The sequence below is a fragment of the Pollicipes pollicipes genome, unplaced genomic scaffold (genome assembly GCF_011947565.3).
Source record: "Pollicipes pollicipes isolate AB1234 unplaced genomic scaffold, Ppol_2.1 Scaffold_3447;HRSCAF=4054_pilon_pilon_pilon, whole genome shotgun sequence".
NCBI lineage: Eukaryota > Metazoa > Arthropoda > Thecostraca > Pollicipedomorpha > Pollicipedidae > Pollicipes > Pollicipes pollicipes.
The window spans coordinates 32,408,854-32,428,594 of record NW_023596297.1 but is presented as its reverse complement, the minus strand read 5'-3'; the positions used below and the strand labels follow the sequence as shown (position 1 = coordinate 32,428,594).

Here is a 19,741-nt window from a genome sequence, read left to right as displayed (position 1 = left end):
CAAGGATCATCGAGTTGGTTTGGGTCCATACCAGCTATTTTAAATCGAACACGTATACGTGATTCATGCAATAAAACATGGGAAACGGGCTCAAGGATAGTTCAAAGTAACTCGTATGACACAATTTGTGACCGTATCCTTAACCAGACGACAAAATTCGACAAACCCAGACGCACACAAAGGCATCTTTGAACTAAAATATATCGGTTTCAGTATTTTTTTCAATATCGCACCCACATGGCTTGTCATGATGAGCAAATTTGCAGCAGCATGAAACATGGCTGCAGAATCAAAATACCACTGTGATGATCTTGCGTAGTTCAAGACACATTCCAGCAAAGCAGCGGGCAGTCTTTTTGGCCTCCCGTTGGCAATAATACAACAATCACACATACCCGCCCCTCCCCTCATTTATTAGTAATACCGAAAAGGCGCCACACGTCGCAGCATCGAGCGGCCCATCATATTTGAACTACAACAGAAATACGGCGAGAGGGAAGAACCACACAACCACATATGACTGACGTACGGCGAGTCCCACATTAACGAATTATGCATTTTGTGTGGTAAAGATTGCGACCCTCATTTCGGAATGGACTGTAAAACATGGCAGGCACTGTGTCTTCAGATCTCGAACTGACACAGTCTGCCTACAACGCATGTCTACCTACCCTGCCTTCGCACATGCCGTACAACGCGCTGCTTATCCATCAACCTCACTCCGCACACACTGCACACAACATCAATAGTCAGCAGATGCCCACCACCTGGAGACTCCACACGCCACAGCTTCTGGACCTCACCTTGACAGAGACGGTGCCGGCGATGATGCCGTCCACGGTGGACTCGGCGAAGGGGTCGAAGCGACGGTCGGGCCGCCGCATGAACTCTGGCTTCAGCAGGTACCCAGACCGGTGATTATACTCGAAGATGCCCGTGTTCAGCTGCATAGCCAGGTCTGACGAGCGAGCCGAGCGCGTCAGAGACCGAGACGCTCCAGAGGCCGGGATTCAACAGGCGGACAGGAGGGAGCGTCAGAGGCCGGGACACTCCAGACGGGGCGCGCGGGGCACTCAAGAGGCCGGGGCACCACGGACGGCCCGGAGGGAGAGTGCATGAGGCACGGCGACGTCGACCTGAGCCATCTCACACCAAGAGTCATGTCACACGCGTCGCACGACCGAGCGGTCAGTATCACAGATAACACATAATGCCAGGTCACACCGATAATACATGTTGCCAGGTCACACCGATGACACATGTTGCCAGGTCACACCGATGACACATGTTGCCAGGTCACACCGATAATACATGTTGCCAAGTCACGATAAAAAATGCCGAACCTAAGCTCCAGTACTCAAGGCGCTCGTGGACAGCAATCACGGAGAACGTTCATCGTTGTGAGTGCATCTTATACCTTTTCGTCTTTCGACCTGAAAAATCCGAATCGCCGTGCAGATACCCACAACCCCAGCCTTATGGTCTAAGCCGCTTGAGTTCATGGAATTAAATGCATTGGTCTGCCGTACAATTTCGAAGCGGACGACATCGAAAAACCAAAAATGTCACATGGCCAGCGATGACCACATCAATGGCCGACAGCAGGGCGGCCAGGCGCAGCTGCCAGTCGGTGGCGGATTGTGACGTCACGCGCTGTACCAACCAATGAGGATGGATATTTTATTTGACGCATTAATGATGTCCCAGTGCTTACTCCCCAACAAATGCTTTCACCACCGCCGGGGCACGCTGTTCACCCATGTCTCGACCTTTTCTGGTCTCTGTACAGCGTACAAGATACATTTATGCTAAAAATAACTAAATGATACGATAATTGTTTTCTGATTTCAGAATGAATAGGAAAAGGAAGGAAAGATTTTTGATCATTTGATGTGAGGTTGGGACCTTTTCCAAGCCTTTAGATTGTAATATTAAGCAAAATACAGAGAAGAAGTGTTACTTGCAAGTCACACGAATTATTGAAAGTAAACTGTATGCCTTCGACTTGTTCTCGTCCCTTCTCGATCCCACCTAGCGTGACTCAGATGCTTGCTGAGATCCAAAGAACGTCGGTGAAGGCCGGAAGGCACACTTCACGTCGTTTCTGAGTGTCAGGAGAGTGCTTCTGTCACAACAAACAGCTTCACATGTCCCAGCAGGATAGTAGCGCAGGACTCTTGAACAGAGTGACCAAAGACAGCACGTGGGCGCGGCGCCCGAGTATGGATGGCGAACCCCGCGTCGATGCAGACACTGGAGCCCCAGCACACCCAGCGGGTGCGGCCTCGCATTTTCGCACAACCGCGAGTGCAACCTGCCGAGTGTGATTGACGTTTTCAGAGTAAATGAATTCCCTGTACATCGTCTAAGCTTCAGAAGGAACAGATATCACAATGTCGCCGGCACTAGGCCTGTGAAAAAATGATACGGCAGGGACTAAGGGCACCCAACTTCCATCTAGCTCGTTGAAATTCAGCAACTTTCGCCATTAAGACAGACTCTCTCAACGAGTTTCCTCGTTCTACGACTTGAATGTGCTATTCTGGTGCCACCGAGTCCATTCCTGCACAAAAACAGACAATGAAGCAGAATGTTCACCAGCATCTTTAAGAGGAGTATTTCTGACGGAAACTATGAGAAACAAATTCTGTGGGACCAGCCCTCAACGGCTGTCGATAGCCTGTATATCAAACAACGTGGGATCTGTCACAGAACTGGTTTGCTGTGCCCGGTACCCGAAAGGCAGCGCTGCTCACCCATACAAGGTAGGCTATTACACATGAGATTTGCTTGCAACAGGTACCTTTCCCGAACGTCCGAATCTCCCGTTCTGATTAACTTATAAGGCTAAAGGAAAATGGTGTACGGAGTTTGAGTTCTACTCATTCCTCTAGCACACTGATGGCCTCGCGAATGCAGACGCTTTGTGTAACAAAAACTATTGGCCCAAAAGCACAAAGCAGCGTCAACAGCAAACCCACGGACTCGCAACTCAGAGCCTTGTTTCTGATCGTGACTGTACACCGCACCGCAGCATTGGCGCGCTTCTGTCTGACCCGCGCCTTTCCATGCTGCCCCCTCCTCGGTGAGCCCCAGGTCAGCCAATCCGCTGATCGGGGACGGGCGAACCGGCGCCAGCACGGCCAGACACCGCGACGCCGGTCGGTAACAAACGGGCGCAGGCCGACCGCTAACTAGCCGGTCAATACCCGTCCACATCGGTGGGCCGCTGACGACCGGGCGCGGCGGCTCGCGGCGGCGGCGGGGCGCGGCCGGCGCCTCAACACCCACCGCCACCCCGGCGCCAGCTACGGCGTCACCACGGCCCCGGTCACGCGCCCGGTCGACCAACCGAGGGCGATGGAGCCGCGGCCAATAGCTGACACTCGGAGCGACCGGCCGGCGCAGGCCGCCGTCCCAGCGACGCAGCGTCCGCTCGGCTCGACACGCTGTCAGCTCGGTTCGGCGCTGTACCGCCCGGCCAACGCAGGCCGCCGTCCCAGTGACGCAGCGTCCACACCGTCAGCTCGGCTCGATGATGATGATGATTTGGGCTTTGGGGCGCACCGGCTTCGTTGGTCATATGGCGCCCATAACCTCCTTTTTTCAGCTCGGCTCGGCGCTCTGTGCCCCCGGCCAGCACAGGTCGCTGTCCCAGCGGCGCAGCGTGCGCTCGGCTCGACACACCGCCAGCTCGGCTCGGCGCTCTGTCCCGCCCGGCCGGCGAGCGGCCGCGGCCAGTGCGCCGCCCGCGCCGCTCACAGTCCGGGCCCTGCCGGACGCTCCGCCGCCGGACGTAGGGCGCACGTGCCCACTGAGCGCACCCACCCTGGCTGCCCGGCGACGGCGGCGACGCGGTGTCCCGCCGGCCCCGCTCAGATAACGCAAACATCGTGCTAGCGACTCGTTAGCAAGTGGACCCCGATATAATGACCGGATGAATTGGTTCCGGTCCATTACTCGGGCGCGCCCACTTCAGAAAGGACGTCCCGGAAGCCCTCAATCAAGCTGCTGACAGCGCGACGCCAAAAGGCCTTCACGCTGAGAAGTAAATCTGAAAACTGATGCATTTGCAACAGCATTTGTGAGGGATGCGTCTTCAAGATGAAAGAGGCGACTGAATTTACTTTAAACGACGGCGTCTTTCGACCCATTTGGCAGCGAGCGGGGTGGGAATGAACTAACCACACACGACAAAGAGCTTTCACAACAGGATTTCCCGTCCAGAAGACACATCCCAGAGTCGGCAATCTCCAACTGCGACGCTCCATGCCGTGCCAGTTCGCCGCTCCGCCCACCGCTCGAAGTCCGGCATGTGTGCGTGCGTGGCGTTCATAATGACAAGGAAGAAGGGGTCGGGGAGGGGCTGCGCCGTCTCCTCACCGAGCGTCTGATAGTTGAGCGCCACCAGCTGGCAGCCGGCGTTCCAGAACACCTGCGGCATGAAGTTGGAGCTGTCGACGCGCGTGCCGCGCGGGTAGACGCGGCTCAGCTGGCGCTTGTTGTAGTTGACGAACTCCACCGGGTGCGCCTTCAGCAGCGCCGTGGCCTGCGTCTCCACCAGCGACGACATCTCGTAGCTGCGGTCCCGGCCTGCGGAGGAGCCGCGCTCGTCACGTCCGGGCCCGACACCACACACCACGCGCAGCGGGGGCGGCGGCCCGGGGGCGGCGGCCCGGCGGCGGCGACAGCGGCATCTCACTGCGCGGCGCAAGGTTCGTTCGCACCTTGCGTACTAGCCGTAGAATGGCTCCAGATTCGGCCGCCAGCCAGCTATTACAGGCTGGAGGTGCTACGTTTTAGCCCGCGGGCCTTGTAAAAATGTGACGTCTTGTCTGCCACGACTGACTGGCTACAGAATCTGCAGCGAGTCTGCAGCCAGTACTCAAGGCGTGGACCCTTCAGACCCTGGAGACCCATCCGTCATGGGAAAATGCCGTGCTCCTAATGACCTTGTGACCTGTCCTGTGCAGCCGTTGCACCCGATCCCGTTAGCTACCTTACAGGCCACGGTCAGCTATTTCACATATGAACGACTGAGGTGAAAAGTTGAACATGTTAAGCCATAAGAAACCAAAGTCACCTCGGGTACTACCCACTCAATCAAGAACTGGCCACCGAACACGACGCACCACGACTTCCGGCGGTCACGGACCTCACGGGTCCTCCGCACACCGTCGGGCCTCCCGTACTCTGGGAGCGGACCTCCCGTCCCCCGGCAGCAGATCTGCCACCCCCAGTCGCGGGAACTGGCGCCCCCAGCCGCGGACCTCCCGTACCCTGGGAGCGGACCTGCCGCCCCCAGCCGCGGGAACTCACGTCCCCAGCCGCGGACCTCTCGTCCCCCGGCAGCGGACCTGCTGCCCCCAGCCGCAGGACTCACGTACCCTGGGAGCCGCCCTGCCGCCCCCAGCCGCGGGGACTCACGCCCACAGCCGCGGACCTCCCGTCCCCCGGCAGCGGACCTGCTGCCCCCAGCCGCGGGGACTCACGCTCAGCCTCCGCGAAGCTGTGGAAGTGCCCGGGCTGCACGTAGTTGACGAGCGCCGAGATCTCAGCACCCGCCTCCGACTCCTTGCCGGCCGTGCCCGTCTCCTTCTGCGTGCGCTCGCGCAGTCGGCGCTCCTCCGGGCTGAGGCTGTCCTCGTCCGAATCGGAGCTGCTGCCTGCCTCGTCCTCGTCCGGCTCGTCCGGCTCCGGCTGGCTGGGGTGTTTCTCGAGCGGCGCCGCCGGCCGCGCCACGTCCCCGTTGCCCAGCGCCTGGCGACGGCGGCGGCGGCGGCGTCACGGACGGGCTCGCCGGCAGACACAGGGCCGCTCCCATCGAACGGGGAGTTCCTGAGGCCCCGGGGAGTTCCTGGGACCCAATCCATCGTACAAACATCCCCGTCTTGTTAACACAAAGGGCTACGATCTCTACGATGGAAAACACGATGCTAGTACCTTAGTAACGGCTAAGCAGCGACGCATACAAATCAGGCCTCCTTCATTGTGGATTCGGCTTTGAATACATAATGCGACAAGGACAATGGACCAAATGCGAACATGCCACACTTCAAAGCAATTACACACGGCACTTTCAAAATGACGCAAAACAGACGGCCAGCAGAAGACTTCAGAGCCCGAGCAGCCCGAGAGCGCGCGGCGCCCGTGCAGCGAGACCCAGCCCATCCGAGCCGCGGCATCGACATTCTGTCCAGAGAGCGCGCCGTCGGCCCCAGCCGCACCTCGCTGGGGCCGGTGGACTCCACCGGCACGTGGAATGTCGTGTCGGAGTGCTTCACCACCACCTTCGGCTTGTGGTGCTTCTTCTTGTTCTTGATCAAGATCTTCCTGCGCAGCGCGGTCGGCGGTGGCAGCGACGCGCCCGGCACCAGCTGGAGGGAGCAGCACGAGTCAGAGGCGGACGCGTGACAGACCTACCGGCGGCGGCGACCGCCCGCCCGCACAGCTAGACGCGCATCTGCATCACGAGCGCTTCATGATGGTGATGATGACGAACACTACTAACAGCGCTTAATATGACGGTGATAAAAACGGTGGTGAGGACTGGGACTCGGATCAGGCTTCATTTCCACATCATGTGGCCGCCAGCCACAATTGCTTGACCGGCTTCCACTTTTTCCGTGTATGACGTCAATAAAGCTCGTTCCCAACCGCCCCACGCCGGCGTGTTAATGACCAGCGTCACGTACAAACACCGTACTACCCGCACGAAATCGTGATATACCACCGTCTTCAACACGCCGTCCAACCTCAGACGTGCACCAGCCTCGCGCGTCGTCGGCGGCGTCGGTGGCACCGCTCGCCCGCCGCACCCGGCCAGCGGGAAGGCCGGGTGCCGCGCGGGGGGCCAACCACAACACCGGCCCGTCGTCTAGTCGGCGAGTATATACCCCTGAGTATGGCCTACCGACAGCTGGTCGTGACGCCGGCTTTGTTTAGCACGGCCAGCTTTCTCCTCCACGTGGCAAAGCGCAGCAAACATGACAAAAACAGAACACACCACACGTTTCTGCCAACGCACAGCAGATAGGAGCGGTCGTCGGGCAGCCAACACAAGAGGGCGAGTCCTCAGAGGACCAGACAGTGACCAAGACAGAGGACCAGACAGTGTTTGCCACCGAAGACTCCTGATATCACCACCGGCCCGGTGAGCGTGTCCCGTAAGCACGGCGAGCACCTGGTCCCGTCCCTGCCAGGGCCCGACCCCGGCCTGGTGAGCTCTCGACCCCATCGCGGTGAGCACCCGATCCCGGCCGGGTGAGCACCTGATCCCGGCCGGGTGAGCACCCGATGCCGGCCGGGTGAGCACCCGATGCCGGCCGGGTGAGCACCTGATCCCGGCCGGGTGAGCAGCCGGCCCAGGCCCGGTGTGTACGTGACCCTGTCGGAGCGAGCGCGGCCGGCCTAGCCGAGCGCCGTCCGCCGCGCAGCGTCAATATCGCGGCACTTTAACGAGCCTGTAAATCGGACCGCAGCCGCCCAGCGTCCAACCGATCTGACTCGGGCGCGGCCGTCGCGCGCGCCGCCTAACAAGACACTCGATCTCTGCCGATACGGCGCGGCGGCTCCGGACCTGAGGGGGACCGCGACGGCCGGCGACGCAAGTATGCTGGCACACACAGTGGCGGACGGACGACGGACTGACGGACTGAATGAATACGAGCGAGAGTGTGACTGTTAGCGAGTGAGTGAGTGGATGGGTGGGTGAGCGAATGAATGAGTGTGTGAGTGTGAGTGAGTGAGAGTGAGTGTGAGTGGGTGAGTGGGTCATTGGGTGGATGGGTGAGTGAGTGAGTGAGTGAGTGAGTGAGTGAGTGAGTGAGTGAGTGAGTGAGTGAGTGAGTGAGTGAGTGAGTGAGTGAGTTAGCGAGCGAGCGAGCGAGCGAGTGCGTGCGTGGGTGAGTGAGTGAGTGAGTGAGTGAGTGAGTGAGTGAGTGAGTGAGTGAGTGAGTGAGTGAGTGAGTGAGTGAGTGAGTGAGTGAGTGAGTGAGTGAGTGAGTGAGTGAGTGAGTGAGTGAGTGAGTGAGTGAGTGAGTGAGTGAGTGAGTGAGTGAGTGAGTGAGTGAGTGAGTGTCCAAGACCTAACCAGTGGTCGCCGTCTTCCCGGTTAGACATCGCCGGCCGGGCGCCCTGGCCGGCCTCGGCGCAACACAAACACGACCGGTACGGCGACATCTCCGGCCCGGCAGCGTAAGTGCTCCATTCAGCCTGACTGGGAGCCGGAGGGGACGCGGCGCGCCGTCTTCGGGTGAACGGCTGGCGGGAGCGCCAGCCCTCCCTCACCGGATGGTCCTCGAGCGGCGCGTCCAGCAGCATGTCGCCGAACAGCTCGCGGCAGTACTGTGCGATCTTGGCCTGCTGCTTGGGGTTGCAGTGGTTCTCGAACGACAGGATCACCGGCCAGTCCGACGTCTTAAACGCCGCCTCGGCGATCGCCTCGATCACGTCCTGCAACGGCATTTGCACGGGTCATTTGGCGGCGGGCCGTCGGCGCGCTCTGATCGAATCTGAGCGGGCGGCGGCGACACGCGCCGCGGCCACCGGTCACGTGCCGCTCATTCGTCGGCGCCCTCGGCACGTAGGCCGTCCAAACACGCCGCTCCCGGGAGCTCGATGCCGGCCAGCCCGGTACTCAGCCAGAGTGCCCCCCGCGGCTCCCCCATCCGGGTCGGAACCCGGACGCGCATCGTTTACCGACGGACAGAGGGTCCGAGTGAGGGCGGAGCCAGCCGGCGGCGACAGGCCTCTGGCCGCCGTGCTCGGGCGGCGACAAGCAGCCGCATTATGGGCGAAATCGCCGCCATCGGTCCCCCGCCCGCAGCCGCTTCGTCTCTGTCGCAACGCCCGCCGGGGGAGCGGCGGCCGCCGGCGGCTGTCCGCAGTCTCCGCGCCACGCCACACGTCTTCCGGTCGACGCGGCGCGCCGTCCCGCCCGCCGGCACGACCCCCGCTAATGGCGGCCGCTCGCAGCGGCGAGAGCACTCGCCCGGCTCGGTGCGGCCGCCTCGGGGACCGTCACCAGCCGGGCGCCCGTCCGATGGCGGCGTGCCGGCCCGAGCAGCGGGCACTGCGGCGCGCGGCCGGCCGCCCACCTTGGCCGGGATCTCAGGCACCAGCGTGTAGCCGTGGCACACGATCGGCTCTTCGGTCCGTCCGTTCCAGAAGTCCAGCTCCACGCAGCGGCAGCCCATCAGCAGACACTGCCGATATATCTCCACCGACGAGCGGCCCGTCAGCTGGTGACCTGAGGGCACACACGTCAGGCCACGTCAGGTCACGTCAGGTCAGGTCAGCCCCGGTCCGGTAGTGTACATCTCCGATAAATCGTCGTTTAGACGGTGACCAGGCGAGCCCGCAGGTCGGAGGCAATTCACGATGCTATTTACCCAAACTAATGAGTCGTTATCTCGCGACACGCAACACGAGCGCGGAACGGGTCACGATCGGCCAGGGCGCGATGATATCTTCCGACCACTAGCACGGCAACGAGCCGGTCGGTGCTTGCGCCAACTGGGCCAGACCGGGCGGCACGGGAGACGTGGCGGTCGCGCCTCCACGGAGACTGACATCCGGTCGTGACACAGGGCAGTGACTGGTCATAACGCTGGTCGACCGTCACCAGACTGACCCAGAGCACCACGCTGAAGCTACCGCCGCACCCCGGCCGGCTGCAAGCCCCCCGCTGGTAGAAGTCCGGACCCGCACGGGCCGCGCGCAGTCGACATCCCAGATAGGTAGGTGGTGCCGCCGGTCCGGCCGGGCCACCCGTCACGGATCCGCCACGGATCCCCACGACCCGTCCACAGCTTAGACGCAGCCAGCCACGGGCTACCCGCGGATAACCCCGATCCCCTGGTCCGCCCCGATAGCTCAGCTGGCGAGAGCGCCTGCCTTCTGATCCACCCACCCATGGCAGGCCGGGTTCGAGTTGCTCTGGGCATCCGCTACTTATCCCTGACTGGAATGGCGAGCGCCCGAAGGCAGCCGCTGCGCTTAAGGTCAGGCGACGTCAGAGGGGGGACAGACCACGCCGAGCATCGCGACACGTTAAACTTTCGCCACCAATTCTGCCGTAGACCTGGAATTTCACGATCGCATGGTAGGTCGGCATATATAGCAAGCGTTGCTTAGCGTGAGCTTTGATCACCTTAGAAATTAATATACTCAAAAGTTTCGGACTAAATATTTACCTAAGGTAAAACACAATAACAAAAGACATCCCACTGATCCCTTATGGTCCGCACACGAACACCTCGCGGATCTGTTGTAGACCCCACGGGTCCCTCACGGGCGGGTCGGCCAGGCTGAGGTCCACCCCAGCGCCCCCGACGGTCACAACAGCCAACGCCGGCGCGCCGCCGCCCAGTGCCGCACACGTCCCTGCAGCCGAGCCCGAGCATCAGACGGCGGCTCCGATCAGTCGGCCTGGCGGTCGGCCGCCCACGACGCCCACGTGCCTTACCGGCCAGGTAAGTGTTGTGCGACGAGTTGATGAAGTAGTGCGACATCGGCTGCTCCATGTCGTCGCACTGGTCGTACTTCTCGGGCGGCACGATGGCGTTGTCGTCGCCCATCAAGTACTGCATGAAGCCCTCCAGACTCAGCAGCCCTGTGGCGGCGGCAGCGTCAGTCGCGGCCCATCGCCGATGTTCCCGTACACCACCTCAGCGGCGCGCCGGCGGCTTTGCGTGGGAGAATTAGCGTCCGGTCTCACATAAGTTAGCGAGAACGAGGCAAGCAGGGTAAACTTGGCGCCAGTTCAAGCGACCAGCCTTCCACCGGAACACTGAATATGCTAAAGCGAGTCAAGCGACGTAAAACGGTCGATAACTCGCCGAAGGTGACGAGCACACGGCGACGAAATGGGCGAGCGCACAAGCAGCCACGAGTTGGTCCGCAGTCCGCTCGTTTCAAGACACGAGGTATAAATGGGCCGACTTTGAGACGACTTTCTGCTCGATGGCGGCGCGACCCCGCCGGCAGCGGACGCTTCTGCGCCGCGGCGCCGGCGCGGCGCCGTCGCCTCTCACCTTTCTGCACGTTCGCCTTGTTGGGCTCGTACTGGGCGATGATCTCGCGTGCCTTCTGCGGGTCCACGTACGGGTAGAGGATCTCGTTTAGCCGCGGGTCGCGCTGCTCCTTGTTGAGGAAGTCCACCACCTGCTGCACCGTCATGTGCCCCTTCCGCTTGTTGCCGCCGCACCTGAAACAGTCCCGTCCAGGCCAGGCACGCCGAGGCGGAGCTCAGGGCCGCACTGAGACGTGCGGAGCGGCTGACCTCACCCAGCCGGTGTCGGCGTTCGTCCTATCCTCCAATGCCTCCCCCTTCATACGCCGAGTCCACCTTAAAACCAGCCTTTCGGCCAAGTCCACCACGCCGCGGCACCGGTACCTGCTCATGAAGCGCTGACAGCGAACCCTAGACGCAATAATCAGTGTTGTTTCCGAGGTGGTCTGGCAGCTACACTTGCCCCGCCTCTCAGGTACAGACCGTCATGAAACCACTCAACTGCATTTGATATTTCAAACCAAACCGGCCCTATCTTACAGCATTACTCTGATAATGATATCCCACGTGCCAAAGCAAACCATGTTAACACTACCTCCATCGACCCCCTGATGAAATCACGCCCTAGCTGCAGAAGCCCGCCGCACGGGCCGACGACGTGATAGTGCGAGCCAGAATTTGAGCTCCGCCTTCCCGGCGATAGCAATTTGCGAGCTCATCGCGCCGTGCCGCTGCCATGTTCTAGCCATTTCTGGAGCCGCTCATGCACGCCAGGTCCATTATCCGGCTGACGCATGGCCGCCGTACGTCAGCTGGCGCGCCCATCTGTATCCCACCGCTGACACCGGAGCAGTTCAGCCGGCCGGTCCGAGCCGGCCGTATTGCCCCCTCCCGCCGCCGCTGACCCAGTTCCGCCGACCCGGCCGGCGGCGGCGGCTGCCTGACCCGGCCCGGCGGGGCGCCTCGAGCAGCGGCGGGCGCCCGGCGCACGGGGCGTATAAACACGGGGCCGGCTCGGGCCCGCCCGGTGAGTGCGGCCCCGCGCCCCGCCCACGGTAAACAGGAGCGCCGCGCCGCCGACGACGGCCGCTCGCCGCCCGGCCCGGCCCGGCCCCGCCCGACGGCGGAAACGACGGGCGACCCTCGCGCGGCAAAACCCGCCAGCGAGGTCGGGCGCGATCAAAGCCCGGGGCTCACGGCCGAAAGCTTAAAGCCGCCGAGCAGCGGTGCGGATTTGGCAGTGGAGACCGGCCCAACGATGTGGCGAGAAGTCGCCGCGGAAATACAGAGCCGCACTGTAACGGGGTTGCAACGTAACAGCCCGATCTTATCGCCTGCACCAGCCGGGGGGTGTTTGTGGTGAGCACATCACGCGCGCGTCAGAACTGTCAGGAAAGCCTAGGTTACAGCGCGTGTCCCGTTCGCATTACAAGGGAAATCACGCGGCTTGTATCCACCAGGAGCCTTAATCCGTTCTTGGCCTGCTCGACAACATACAGAGGGGAAGGTAGGTGGTGAGACCGGTGCACGCGCTCTCGTTACCGGCGTTATTTCATGAATGTGAAGCAACAAAAAACTAATCAAAATCAAGAGTCAGCTTAAGAGTTTGCGCTCACCATGCCAAACCTAATCCAGGGACATGAACTGAGCTGAAAAATAGCCCACAAGTATTCTGATAACGATGATGTGAGGTTTTACGGCGCATCGACATCAAAGGTCCCCTTGCGCTCTGGCCCGCGAACATACTCACGAGCGGACAGCACACGAGCCCATACCCACTCGTCTCAGCCAGCACCAGTGTGGTCGTGCACCAGCTGGGCTCTGTGACGCCGAGAGCGTCGCCTCTCCATCCGTGGTTCGGCATGAACATCACTAGATCGAACCATCGGCCAGAGTCAGCCATAAAGAATGGCCTTCGGCAGCGAACGCTAGCACACGCACACACTCGACCCCGGGGCACGGATCGCTACCGGGTGGGCGGTGGCAGGCACTCAATGGGTTCGATTTTCCAGTGGCCGGCTCCCGCCCAGCCGTCACCGGCGGCACGTGATTACCCCGGCGCCGCTAACAAGGTGAGCCGCTCGAGCGTTCACCGCGACGCCACCCGCCCCGCTGGCGCTCAACAAACCCGCCACTTCTAAAAACGAACGCGCGGTTGCATTTGTGCGGTGCCGGACACAGCGGCATATCGTGTCAGCGAGTCTTGTTGTTGTTCATTGGTGTTTTCAGGCGCGTCGACTGCAGTGGTCACTTTGCGCCCCGTCAGCGAGTCTTGTAATTGCGCCTACAAGCAAACCGGCGGCGGTCATCCGTCCACCCCCCAGCAGCCACCCTCGGCATCCTTTTGGCAGCTCGCGGCCCTCCTCTGCGGAAGAGAGCCGACCCAATACGACCCACCATTTGTCGAGCGTCGACGACGCGCGCCGGAGCCCGGAATATAAACAAAGCGAAAGTGACGCGCCGCCGACGGCCGGCGGTGCGCCTCGTCCAACGGGTCGACAGCCGGCACAATGGCCGGTGGCGGCGGCGGCGGCGGCCGACCGGCACGCGCCACGCCGCCGCCGCGGCCGGCCTGACCGGACCGAGACCGGGACTGAGCATCACCGGGCGGCCCTGCCTGCAGCGGCGGCGGCGACCTTGGCCGCCGCCCAACGGCAGCGCCGCGTCGCCGGCAGCCGATAACACGCGACGGCTGCGTCGCGCCACAATCGGTGACGGCCGCGCCACAATCGGCGACGGCCGCGCCGGGTACGCGCCGCCATCGTGACTCGGTTCCGCCGCCCGGGGCGACGAGACCGGGCGGCGCGAGAATGCCGGCAGGTCTCGGCATTCTCTCAGGCCAGGGCAGGCGGCTCCACCTCGCGGTCTGGTGACCGCTGCGGCCCGTTGGGGGAGCCCGCGGGACGGCGATGTCACTGGGGCTTCAAGGCGCACCCAGCTGTTGAGGCTATGCGGCGTGGCCAGCCTCTCGCCCTGGTAGGAACGGAAGGGGGCCGAAGGAGAACCGGGCCCCGTGCCTGACGGGCGGGGATGAGGCGATGGCCGAAGTTGCCGCCTGTGAAGAGGATCGGGCGAGTCGCGCAGGGAACCGACTGCTAGGGTGGAACGGGCGCAGTCGGCGGTGCATGACATCTAAAATTGCCCCCCCCCCCCCCTCCAGAATTCGAATCACCGTGGCAAGTGTCGGCACGTTGCCACCGACCGTGGCAAGTGTCGGCACGGTATCTAACATGGCACGCGTCTGCCGGGCCGCAGCCAGCCGGCGGCGAGCCCGCGCAGCATCCCGCCGGCGCCGCCGCGGCTGGCAGGACGCGCCGCCGGCGACCGGTGATCGCGTCCCATCGGAACGCGACATCCTAATGAGGCGCGCAGTGATCCAGTCAGTGTCCCAGACGGCGCTCGCCCCGACCGCCGCTCCGCCCCACGTCGATACCGGAACTCGCCGGGCGAGGGATCTGGCGCGTGCCGCGTGGCGCCTCAAAGGGTGGCCGTGTGCAAGGCTGCCGACGCTGAACTGAACATCCCAGAGCTGTTGGCCGCTTCATTCGAGAGATAACTGCCCGGAGGGCGGAGGGGGGTATCCGCAACAGCTAACAAAGCGAAGGATTCGCCGCATACTTGATGTGAGTGAAAGAGATCAAACATGGACGTCAGCTGCACACGGCAAAAATAAAAACAAAACACTCTTAACTCACGACCACAGCCCACCATATGTGGCGCACAATGTGACGTGCAATGTTTGAACATAGACATCATGTTGAAAAAGTGTCATACACAGTGGCCACCACAGATCCACATTCATTCTAAGATCACACAACCTGAGAAGTCAGCTTACAGTTCGTCGAAGATCCGCTCAATCTCCTGCCGTCCGGTAAGGTGCATGTAGAAGGCCAAGAAGTGTTTGAAGGTGAACATTTCTGGTTCAAGGGTGTCAGACTGGGAAAAAAGAATGCAGGCATGAGATGCATCTGGAACGAAATGGCCCGAGCATACAAGGGAATGATTTCGCAACAAAGTGGTGGCGGCTTGAACCGGGCCCACCAAGCCACACGAGAAAGGGGTAACTGAAAGTCCACTTCACGGGTCACGCTGTCCGTGACCGTGACCGTGACCGTGTCGATACAGCTAAGCCGGGCAGCGTCTGCCGACACGGCCGGGAGCATGCGCGCCACGGGCACCGACCGGGGAATCAAGACAAAGCAGCGTGGGGCCGAGCGGCCGGTTTCTGCAGGCGGCGGCTGGCGGCACCGGAGCCGCCGGCCAAGGCGGGCGGGCGGCGCGCCGGTCCGCCCGTCTACACACAGGATGTCACCGGGCGGACGCGATAGCGGCCGGCCGGCCGAGCCACGCACCCGAGCCGCCACCCGCTGAGGAGCGGCGCTCGCGGCGGCGGCGGCGGCGGCGGGCGGCGGCGGCGCGATAGCGGCCGGCCGGCCGAGCCACGCACCCGAGCCGCCACCCGCTGAGGAGCGGCGCTCGCGGCGGCGGCGCGGCGGCGGCGGCGGCGGCGGCGGACGGGTCGGTCGGTGGACAAGGCGGACTGGAGTGGGCGGCGAGGAGGGCAGGGCCAGCTGGAGAGGACGGCGAGGTGGGCAGGGCCAGCTGGAGAGGACGGCGAGGTGGGCCTCACCTTGCCGCTGGGCAGGCCTGACGCCTCCAGAGCTTTCTCCACCCTCTTGCGGTCCTCCTTGTTGTTTGCCAGCGACTTTACCACGCTGTAACAGAGGAAGAGGACATGAGCAACGCGTGATGATAAAACAAAGGGGACACTGTCTCACATCAAACGGAGAGTGACAACGGGCCAGGATGGAAACAAACACACTAGATCGAGAACAAAAGGACAGGTGACAATGGCAGCCAGCGATAAGCGCAGTCACTCCCGACGAAAAGATCACACCGATTCGGAGGAAAGACAGACAGCCGGCCAGCCTCCGACGGCAAACAAAGGAATAGTAATGGCTCGTCGTTAGCGACACGCCCCGGATAGCGCCACCCTCAGTTCGTGAGCGGCTCACGGCCCGGACAGCGCCACCCTGATGTCGTGAGCGGCTCACGGCCCACATAGCATCACCCTCAGTTCGTGAGCGGCTCACGGCCCGGTCAGCGCCACCCTCAGTTCGTGAGCGGCTCACGGCCCGGACAGCGCCACCCTGAGGTAGTGAGCTCACGGCCCACATAGCATCACCCTCAGTTCGTGAGCGGCTCACGGCCCGGACAGCGCCACCCTGAGGTAGTGAGCTCACGGCCCAGACTGCGCCACCCTGAGGTAGTGAGCTCACGGCTCTCCCAGCGGCGCGGCCGGCGGAGCGCTCTGGGACCGGCCGGCGCGCCATCCGCCGGCCGTACAATGAGCCGGGGCCTCCCATTTTGCCGCAGCACGGTGGCTCATTTCCGGCTGTCGCTGCGACGCCGTGGGCCATCTCTCGCGCGCGCGTGGCGCCGGGTCACGGGCGCCCGTCGTCCGGCGGCGGCAGCCGGCCGGACCGGAGAGGTCGGAGGTCGCGCCCCCTGACGCACGTCCGCGAGGGGAGCCGTGCGGGGCGCTGTCAGCGGCCGCCGGCGAGCCGGCCAAATTGACATTCCTCCGGCAGACCACGGGTGTGGCGCGGCGGGCGGGCTTTTAGCGGCGACAGCGGCGGAAGCGGCGGGCGCGCCCCGCCGCTCGGAGGGCTCGGCCGCTACGGTCGCGCTCACCTATGAAGCTCAAGGGCGTCGTAAGGTAGCTGGCTCACAGAGAGCGCTGGTATGGTTTTGAGACAGCAGCGGGCGTCCTCCGTTCATACCTTATCTCGACCTCACAGGAGTTCGAAATCCCCAAAAGAATCAAAGAAAATCCCACCCGGCGATGCGGAAAACTGTAGAATGATCTGCGCTTCGGTATTCTGTCACTCACCTATATTTTGGGTGGCGAAATAACTGGCACGATGGCCGGTTTGCCAAGGCCTTAAGCTTTCCTGTAGGAGAAAAACTCCATCCCGTCAGGAGCGCCAAACCGTCACCGCACCGCCCTGTACCTGACCAACCGTCACCGCACCGCCCTGCACCTGACCAAACCGTCACCGCACCGCCCTGTACCCGCCATGTTTGTGACTTCAGAGACTTCTTTGGTCGTCTACCGGCCCGGAGTGCTGTGGTCCTTGGCCCTGGTGCTCGGACGCCCGGGAGGTGTCTCGAGTTGTCCCCCTCCCCCTTTTGAACACCATGCCCGGTTAAACGCACAGCCGCGATCAGGGTGGCCGTGGGAATGGCTCGTGGCTGACGCATGCCCCCGGCAGACAAGCTGTTCCAGGATGCAAGAGGGAGCGGGGGCGGACGAAAAGGGGACGAATGCATCATGGGTGGTCCAGGCGCCTTTCCCGCCGTCATGTTGAAGTAAGTAATGTCATGCGTCCATTGCAGATGGTTTTGGTGGTGTCTGCAAGAGTTGCACATCCAATTTTAACAGAAGAAATTAAATTTAGCCTTGCCCCTCACATTCACACATTTTTTAGCCTTGCCTCTCACATTCATACACATTTTGAAAGAAGGAATACTTTTCGATGAAAGGCTTACACACATCCCGTCGTTCACGGGTGCTCTAATGTGGTCTTCTGACGCAAGGCTTCTTTTCACTCAAGGCACGCAACCTCCAAGGCGCACGAATGCGAGCGGGCCCCTGTCCAGCACCCCAACCACAGCGTCTCCGGCGGTTCAGCAGGGGCCGCCGGCGAGCGCCAGTGGTCGGCTGCCGGCACTGTCCCAGAGATAAGGCGGCTGAAGCGTTCCATCGCCGTTCGCTTCAATTGCGTATAAACGCATCTTGCCCCGGCCCAACGAACCTGGCGAAATGCTAGCGTGCGGCGACTTCCACACATACCCGTTGGGCGGGGATATGTGCGGTAGCGTACTGCTACGCGTGATCGGGGTTTATGGACCACTCCACGATCACCCTACGTGTGTTGTAACACGATGGTCTTTCCAAGCCTCGGAGGACTCGGACGACTCCGTGCGTGCGTGCGTGCGTGCGTGCGTGCGTGCGTGCGTGCGTGCGTGTGCATGTACACTCCAGCAGGGGAAGCCCGCCTAGAAGTGCTGTGTGTGTGACAGCAGCTGGACGGCCGAGGTGACCGACAGCGGCGAACGTGGCCTCCAGACGCCAGCCGGGGCCGTCAGCGCTGATCCAGGGGACGGTTCTCGCGCGCTGTCGTGTGAATAGCCGTAATTTGGTTCGGATTCGCAGCGCTGCTGGGTTAAAGCCTGTGTTCAGCGCAAGCCTTTGAAGGCATAAAGATCAAAAGAACTGGGAAACGCAATTATATAACGTTACTCCGATCGGAATAGGTTTCCGCAGGTTCTTATTCCATTTGCTGCAAAAGCAAGTTGGTAACAAAATCTACTCCAGAGATGTTCCGGTCAAAACTGAATTAGGAAAACCAAGGCAACTATGTTTTTGAGGGTGATGGTCAACGTGTTCGTAGCTACACGAATCCAACGAAAATTGCTTTCTTAAAATGGAAAACCTGAGCATCTGAGGCTGAATCTGAGAGATCCTGCTCCGAGCCCATGTCGAACGTCAGGCCTTATCTAGATATGACCGTGTACGTTCCACCTAGCATGCCACGCTCGCCCTCTCAGGAAACAAGGAAGGACTGTGCCAAGGCATCATTCACCAGGAATTATGTTACCACAAACGGTAAATAATTACGAACACGGGGTAGCACGGAGCAGTGCAAAAGTTACACAAACCGGAAATCGCGCAGCCTTAAACTTTAAAAAATGGGTGTGTATGCGACTTTTCAATGCTTATCTGTTGCATCCCCACTAAACCGGTTGCAAATCGCAGATATACATTTGCAACAAAGTTGTTCAGGGACGGGCCAGTGCCCTCCAGGCATCAAATAACTGGTGATAAGCGGAGGGCCCGAGGAAACCAACAATAACACGCCATTACTACAGGGAACACGGGGGACCTCCTTGGCGGGTCCTCTTCAGGCCACCGTGTACACAGCGGCAAACAAGGGGGCGACGCGCCGATAGAGCGGCCGCTGCAGGCCGCGACGAGTGGGCGGCGCGCCAGCCAGCTGGCTGCAAGCGCCGCCTCGTCCGCGAGCGACGGAGGCGGGCCAGCAGAGCCAACAGGCCGCTGGAGCGGCGAATGCAGGCAGCGCTGTACCGCCAGCGTTGCTGCCTCGCCGACGAGACGGAGGCGGCCAGCAGCCACAGCCGCTCGCAAGTGGTCCGCTCGTAGCCGACCGCGTCTGCTGGCCGGATCGACGCGGCGACGGTGGCCAACAGGGTCTGTGTACCCCCCGCCCCCGGGAGAGGGACTAAGCCGTCACCACCCGACTCCACAACGAACGCTGTTTACCGTCCATTGTTTTGGCCGGCCGGTGGACAAAGGTCAGGTGGCACATGGCCAGAGGGGAGGGGGATGTGGCGCTCAAGCACCGTGACATGGCTGAGTCCCGCATGAAAATCCTCAGGCAGTCGTGTGTGTCTAAAATGCCGAATGACAATCGCAAGAGAGCAGAGGCCGGTACAATCTGACTGGCGAGCAAAGGCGGCATACAACACACTCGAAATGGCTTGGAGTGCAAGTTACCAGCCCAAGACTCATTTTCATTTAGTGCACGCACGCGCAGGTGCGTCCGCAAGTTTAGGGCTCCTTGGCGCTTTTGATCCGTAAGCATTCTGTTTGTCCTAAACTTGCACCGAAAGCGAAATAACATGCTTGATCAGCGTGCGAGG

General features: G+C 61.6%; 1 protein-coding gene across 1 annotated transcript in view; it reads right to left on the bottom strand.

Moving 5' to 3' along the window:
- Window positions 1-19,741, bottom strand: part of LOC119091733 (1-phosphatidylinositol 4,5-bisphosphate phosphodiesterase classes I and II-like) — an 82,217-nt gene that overhangs the window by 13,150 nt on the left and 49,326 nt on the right. The window contains 10 exon segments of the mRNA XM_037214585.1: window positions 804-958; window positions 4,384-4,593; window positions 5,493-5,760; window positions 6,228-6,377; window positions 8,290-8,454; window positions 9,099-9,250; window positions 10,469-10,615; window positions 11,037-11,209; window positions 14,850-14,950; window positions 15,645-15,729. Coding sequence (XP_037070480.1) covers window positions 804-958; window positions 4,384-4,593; window positions 5,493-5,760; window positions 6,228-6,377; window positions 8,290-8,454; window positions 9,099-9,250; window positions 10,469-10,615; window positions 11,037-11,209; window positions 14,850-14,950; window positions 15,645-15,729 — 1,606 coding nt within the window.